This window comes from Octopus bimaculoides, chromosome 2 (genome assembly GCF_001194135.2).
Source record: "Octopus bimaculoides isolate UCB-OBI-ISO-001 chromosome 2, ASM119413v2, whole genome shotgun sequence".
Lineage (NCBI taxonomy): Eukaryota > Metazoa > Mollusca > Cephalopoda > Octopoda > Octopodidae > Octopus > Octopus bimaculoides.
The window spans coordinates 19,893,285-19,899,700 of record NC_068982.1 but is presented as its reverse complement, the minus strand read 5'-3'; the positions used below and the strand labels follow the sequence as shown (position 1 = coordinate 19,899,700).

The 6,416-nt window shown below is 35.3% G+C and overlaps 1 protein-coding gene across 1 annotated transcript in view; it reads right to left on the bottom strand.

The window, feature by feature from the left end:
* The window catches only part of LOC106877341 (serine protease 30), a 39,028-nt gene that overhangs the window by 13,480 nt on the left and 19,132 nt on the right, over positions 1–6,416 (bottom strand). Inside the window, exon 3 of the mRNA XM_014926218.2 lies at positions 1,764–1,866. Within this exon, the coding sequence (XP_014781704.2) occupies positions 1,764–1,866 (103 nt within the window). The remainder of the gene's footprint in view (positions 1–1,763; positions 1,867–6,416) is intronic.

The following is a 6,416-nucleotide window of genomic DNA, read 5'->3' as shown; positions in this document are numbered from 1 at the left end:
ATATATATATATATATATATAATTATATATGCACATGAAGGCATATGGCTCAGTGGTTAGAACATCAGGCTCACAATCATGAAGCAGTGAGTTTGATCCTAGATCAGGCTGTGTGTTGTGTTTTTGAGCAAGACACTTTATTTCACGTTGCTCCAGTTCACTCAGCTGTAGAAATGAGTTGCGACGTCACTGGTGCCAAGCTATATTGGCCTTTGCCTTTCCCTTCTATAACATTGGTGATTTGGAGAGAGGAAGCTTGTATGCATGGGCAACTGCTGGTCTTTCAGAAACAACTTAGCCCAGGCTTGTGCCTTAGAGAGTAACTTTCTAGGTGCAATCCCATGGTCATCCATGACCAAAGGGAGTTCTTACCCTTTATATAGGCTTGAAGTTAGCCAATATGGATGATATCACATACATCTTTGGATAGCTATGGTATCAAGAGTAGAAATTCCTCCTCTCTTCCATTATAGTACCTGATATTCTTATTTTAATTCTCTTTCTACCAGTGAAGTACAGTGTTGTATATTTTTAAACAGAGAATCATTTATAAACATCATAGTAGTGAAATGCAGGTAAAGAATATTTTATAGATTAATATACTTTCTACTACAAGCACAAGGCCTGAAACTTTGGAGGAGGGATAAGACAATTACATTGACTGAGTGCTCGAATGGTGCTCATTTTATCAATCCCAAAAGAATGAAAGGAAATGTCAACCTTGGTGGAATTTGAAGTTGGAACGCAAACCTGGAAGAAACTCCAATAAGCATTTAGTTTGGTATGCTAACATTTCTGTTGCTTTTTAAAAGATTAATTTTGGTTTCAAATTTTGGTACAAGACCAGCAATTTTGGAGGAGGAGCTTATTTTATCATCTCTGAAAGAATGAAAAGCAAAGATGATCTTGACAGAATTTGAACTCAAAATGTAAAAACAGACAAAAGGCTGCTAAGCATTTTTTCTGGAGTGGTTATGATTCTGCCAACTTGCCACTTTATTTAACAGATTAATATTAATGACACATTTGTGGGTAGATTCTCAGAGGTTTTCTGACAGCCATTTCTTCCAATGCTTTCCCAGCAAAATGCCCATTTCAACAGGTAGTGAGTTAGTCAAAAAGGTCTAGGTGATGACAATGACGATGATGATGATGATGATGATGGACACATACCGAACATTCAAAATAATCTGTATGCAGCTTAAATGCAAATACACACTCAGTCAAATAAGCAGATGAGTTACACAAGTATTTCAAACCATACATAAAAAGAAAACTATTATAGACGAAGAAAGTCAACCAATATATAGGTATCAAAATGTACGTGATACCTATACATTGGACAGACAGACAGACAGACAGACAGACAGACAGACAGACAGACAGATAGGTAGGTATGTGTGTGTGTATGTGTGTTTGTGTGTGTGTGTGTCTGTTTGTGTGTGTGTGTTTGTGTGTGTGTTTGAGTGTGTGTGTATGTGTCTTTGTGTTGATGCTCGTCCCCATCACTCGTTGACCATTGGTGTTGATTTGTTTACACCCTGCATCCTGTAGCGTTCCAAATCAAAGAGATGATACTATAAGAATCAGGCTTAAAAGGAAGTACTGGGGTTGATTTAATTTCCCCAGACTCTTCCAGGCATTGCTTCAGCATGACTGCAATCCAATGATTGGAACAAGTAGCAAAGAAAGAATATACAACAGAGAGAGAGAGAAATACAATCATTTCCCAAATAAGCTTAGACAAATAGCTTATTACTTACGATTACTATTTCATCCACATATCTGTACACTTCAAATCCCGAATCATTGATTAGGTCGTTGTCAGCTAACACCACTTGTAATATTTGAGGACTGTTGAAAGTACTGAAAGCAGAGCAGAAGAAAAAAGGGGATATGGGTGAGAGAAATATAAGGTGAAGATAATGAAATAAATTTGACCAAGGAAAAAGTAAAGTAGTACTTTTTATAGCAATGTTTTATACATATATATGCCTCTATGTATCTGTATTTTAGTATATGCGTATATGTACCCATACGTACATGCATGCATATACACTTTTACTCTTTGACTCTTTTACTTGTTTCAGTCATTTGACTGCGGCCATGCTGGAACACCACCTTTAGTCAAGCAAATCAACTGTACATAAACTGTTTCTAATTGTTATTAATATTATCTGAGGTTAAAAGCAGTGAGCTAGCAGAGGCGTTAGTACACCGGGTGAAATGCTTAGCAGTATTTCGTCTCTCTTTACATTCTGAGTTCAAAGGTCGACTTTGCTTTTCATCCTTTCGGGGTCTATAAATTAAGTACCAGTTGTGTACTGGAGTCGATCTAATCGACTGGCTCCCGCCTCAAAAATTTTGGGCCTTTTGCTTAGAGTAGAAAAGAATATTATCTGAGGTTAAGACAGCAACCTGACAGAATGGTTAGCTTGCAGGGCAAAATGCCTAGTGACATTTCATCTGTTTACACATTCACCATTTAAATTCCACCAAGGTGGACTTTGCCTTTCATCCTTTTGGGGTTGATAAAATAAGTACCAGTTGAACACTGGGGGTTGATGTAATCGACTTATCCTAACACCAAAATTGCTGGCATTGTGTCAAAATTTAAGATCAATATTTTCTGAGATTGCAATGCAAATGAACGTATTTACATCAATTGAATTACAACAGTCAGAAAGTATTTTAAGTCATATTACATGATGATAGATATAAATAAGCAAGCAGTTGCTTGTACACAAATTCTGACTCCAGTTAATTTAATGTTTCATTAATTTGAAACTAGCAATCAACGAAGCAAGACAGTTATAAAAATTATGTTTAATTGATAGAAACCAACTATCTGTTTTTGGTTGAACAGGTGTAAGAGAGGTCATCAAAAAGCAGTTAAAGTATGGGAAAATCATATGTTTAATTGATGCACACAAGCAATATATTATTAGTTGCATAGTCATTCAAATTTGAAAATTTTTAAATGATTGAACAGAGTTACAGGAAAGACATGCCCCCAACTATTGCTTATAATTAACAAGTAAAGGAACTGCCTTGGAAAACACTGATAGAGCCGCAAAAAGGCATTTTGGATCACACTTTAGAAAGAAAACTGTGACAAGTTACAGGTATGGTAGTGTAGTAAGCAGTTTGCTTCCCAATAAAATCGTACTAAGTTTGTTGACACTGCAGAACACATTATTTACATTATTTACATTATTTACAATTGACGGACATTTGTCCTCATCTTGTTTGTTAACACAATGTTTCAGCTGATATACTGATATACCCACCAGCCTTCATCAGGTGTCTTGGGGAAGTTTTGAACCTGGGTTCCCATTCCTAAGGTGTATTTTATTATTATTATTATTATTATTATTATTATTATTATTATTATTATTATTGTTATTATCATTATTATTTTTGTTGTTCAGGTCACTGCTTGGAATCAAACTCGGAATCTTGGGGTTAGTAGCCCATGCTCTTAACCACTACGACATATGCCTGTGGGTTAGTGGTTAAGAACGTGGGCTGCTAACCCCAAGATTCTGAGTTTGATTCCAAGCAGTGACCTGAACAATAATAATCATTATCGTCATCATTATCATCATCGTTTAACGTCCGCTTTCCATGTTAGCGTGGGTTGGACAATTTGACTGAGGACTGGCAAATCAAATGCCAACCACTCCAAGAGTGTAATACAATTACAGACTGTCATTGAGAAAGATCCATGTAAATCCACTCAAGAACTGGCAAAAGTACTTCAAGTGAGCCAGAAAACTGCCTGCAACCATTTGCATGTGATCGGAAAATTAAAAATGCTTGACAAATGGTTACTACATGATTTGAATGAAAATCAGAAAATGTGCAGATATGAAATTTGCACATCGCTTCGTCTCTATAACCAGATCAATCCATTTCTCAACTGTACTGTAGCTTGCAATGAAAAGTGGATTCTGTATAATAATAAAAACTATTCTTCGCAGTGGTTGAACTAAAATGAAGCTCTGAAAATCTTCCCTAAACCCAAGCTCTTCAAAAAGAAGATGATGGTAGCTGTTTGGTGCACTGCTGGACTCGTCCACTATAATTTCTTAAAACCTGGGAAAACTTTTACTGCAGAAACATATTGCCATGAAATTGCCAAAATGAATGAAAGACTGCTCCCCCTCTATACCAGACTAATCAACAGAAGAGAGCTGATCATTCTTCATGACAATATTCGACTATTTGATATTTTTCTGCAGAGGATCAATGCCAGTAACCTCTGACTGGCTCACGTGCCGGTGGCATGTAAAAAGCACCATCCAAACGTGATCATTGCCAGGCTCCTGATTATTGCCAGGCTCCAGTCTGACTGGTTCCTGTGCCGGTGGCACGTAAAACAGCACCCATTACACTCTCGGAGTGGTTGGTGTTAGGATGGGCATCCAGCTGTAGAAGCATTGCCAGATCAGATTGGAGCCTGGTGCAGCTGCTGGCTCTCCAGACCTCAGTCAAACTGTCCAACCCATGCCAGCATGGAAAACAGACGTTAAATGATGATGATGATGATGATGGAAACAGGAGGTCATTTGATTCCCAGAGCTTTGATGACTATGAAGAATGCAAAAACACGCATAACGTTATCAGCATTATGATTTCGTAAGCTTTGAGAACGAATAAAATAACATATTCAATGTGTGTGTGTACACTAAGTCAGAAATAACTAGTTAGACAGACAGATAGATATTTACATACATATATCGATGCGTGTGTATGTGTATGTGTGTGCATGTATATATATATATATATATATTATACATATACATATATATACACATATATATACATATATATATACATATATATACATATATATAAATACTATCCATATCACGTCCTCACTTTGTTGTTTTTTTGTTTTTTTGTTATTGTTTTTTTTAACTATATATATATATATATATATATACACACACACACATGTATATATATGTATATGCATGTATATACATAGAAACAATCACACACACACACACACGCACACATACACACACACACACACACACACACACACACACAAATACACATATATCTGTGTGAAAAATGTAGGATACTGATAAATAATTTAGGACAGAGTACAACCTTTTTACAATATCAATTTTACGTCTCATAAATATGAGAACATAATATAATTACTACAATAGATTAAATGGCATATTTAATATTTTATTGCAATATGTCTCATGAGATATAGTGATATTGTCGTGCGAAATATCATACAACATAAATTCTTGATTTATTAAAATTTTCTACACCTCTAGAGGATGTTTAACAATTGACAAGCGATAACTAAGAGATGTTCCATATGAAAAGGAGAATCAACCTCAAGAACTAAGACTTCTCCAAAGTTGATAATTCATTAAAGTACAAGTTTACCATCTTGAGATAAGAGGACACTCATGGATTCATCTTTCTACCTCAATAGGCATCATCAATGCTACCCTATCTCCTGCGAGATATACCTGCATCTATCTATGTTGTTCATGTATATGCCAAAGGCCACACTGGCTTGCTTCTCTTCATTTAAGTTTAAATAAACTGAGGCAAATTAAATAAGCTATAAATGTGTTCTATTCTTTTCGCATATGTATATATCACTTGTCTGCTAGAGACAGGGTGGGAAAATTGATGTGCTGATGACACCTATTGAGGTAGAAACATGTATCCATGACTAACCTCCAACCTTAGGACAATAAGCATGTCAACTTTAATAACATGTCGTTATTTCAATAGCATGTCAACTTTGAGAGTTTTACCCCTTCTGATGTAGGGCTAGTCTCAGTTACCACAAGGTAAATGTGAGATATCCTTTGGGAGTGGAAATAATTTAACAACTCAGGAATTCAGGTTTTGTGGTATTTTTTTATACCTGTATATGTCCATGTTGTCCATACAAATGCTACTTGTCACTGTAAGTTGTTTATCTTTGCACATTTTTGTTTAATAACTAAATAGTCTAAGTTGGGGGTATGTGGTTGAAAAGCTTGCATATATATGTGTGTGTGTGGATATATATATACAAAATGGATATATAAATACAAAAAAGGTGGTTTTTTTGTATGATTGTGTATAGAGGAATATATTATTTTGTTTAAAAGAGTTCCAACACTGTCTGTTTTTTATGTTTTATTTATATTCCTGCAATACCAATGTGGGGTATAGAATATGGAATATACAATATATAATATAAAATAAAATAAAATAAAAATGGATGGCACCATGAAAGAAAGTATTGAATGTAGATGAAATATTGAGTGTTCAATATAAAGGATCAAATATATAAATATAAATATATAAAGGCGACTCGAGTTTCAGGGCTATTTCCCTTCGTCATGACCGGTATGACAGACTTTAACAGACTTTAACAGACTACATAT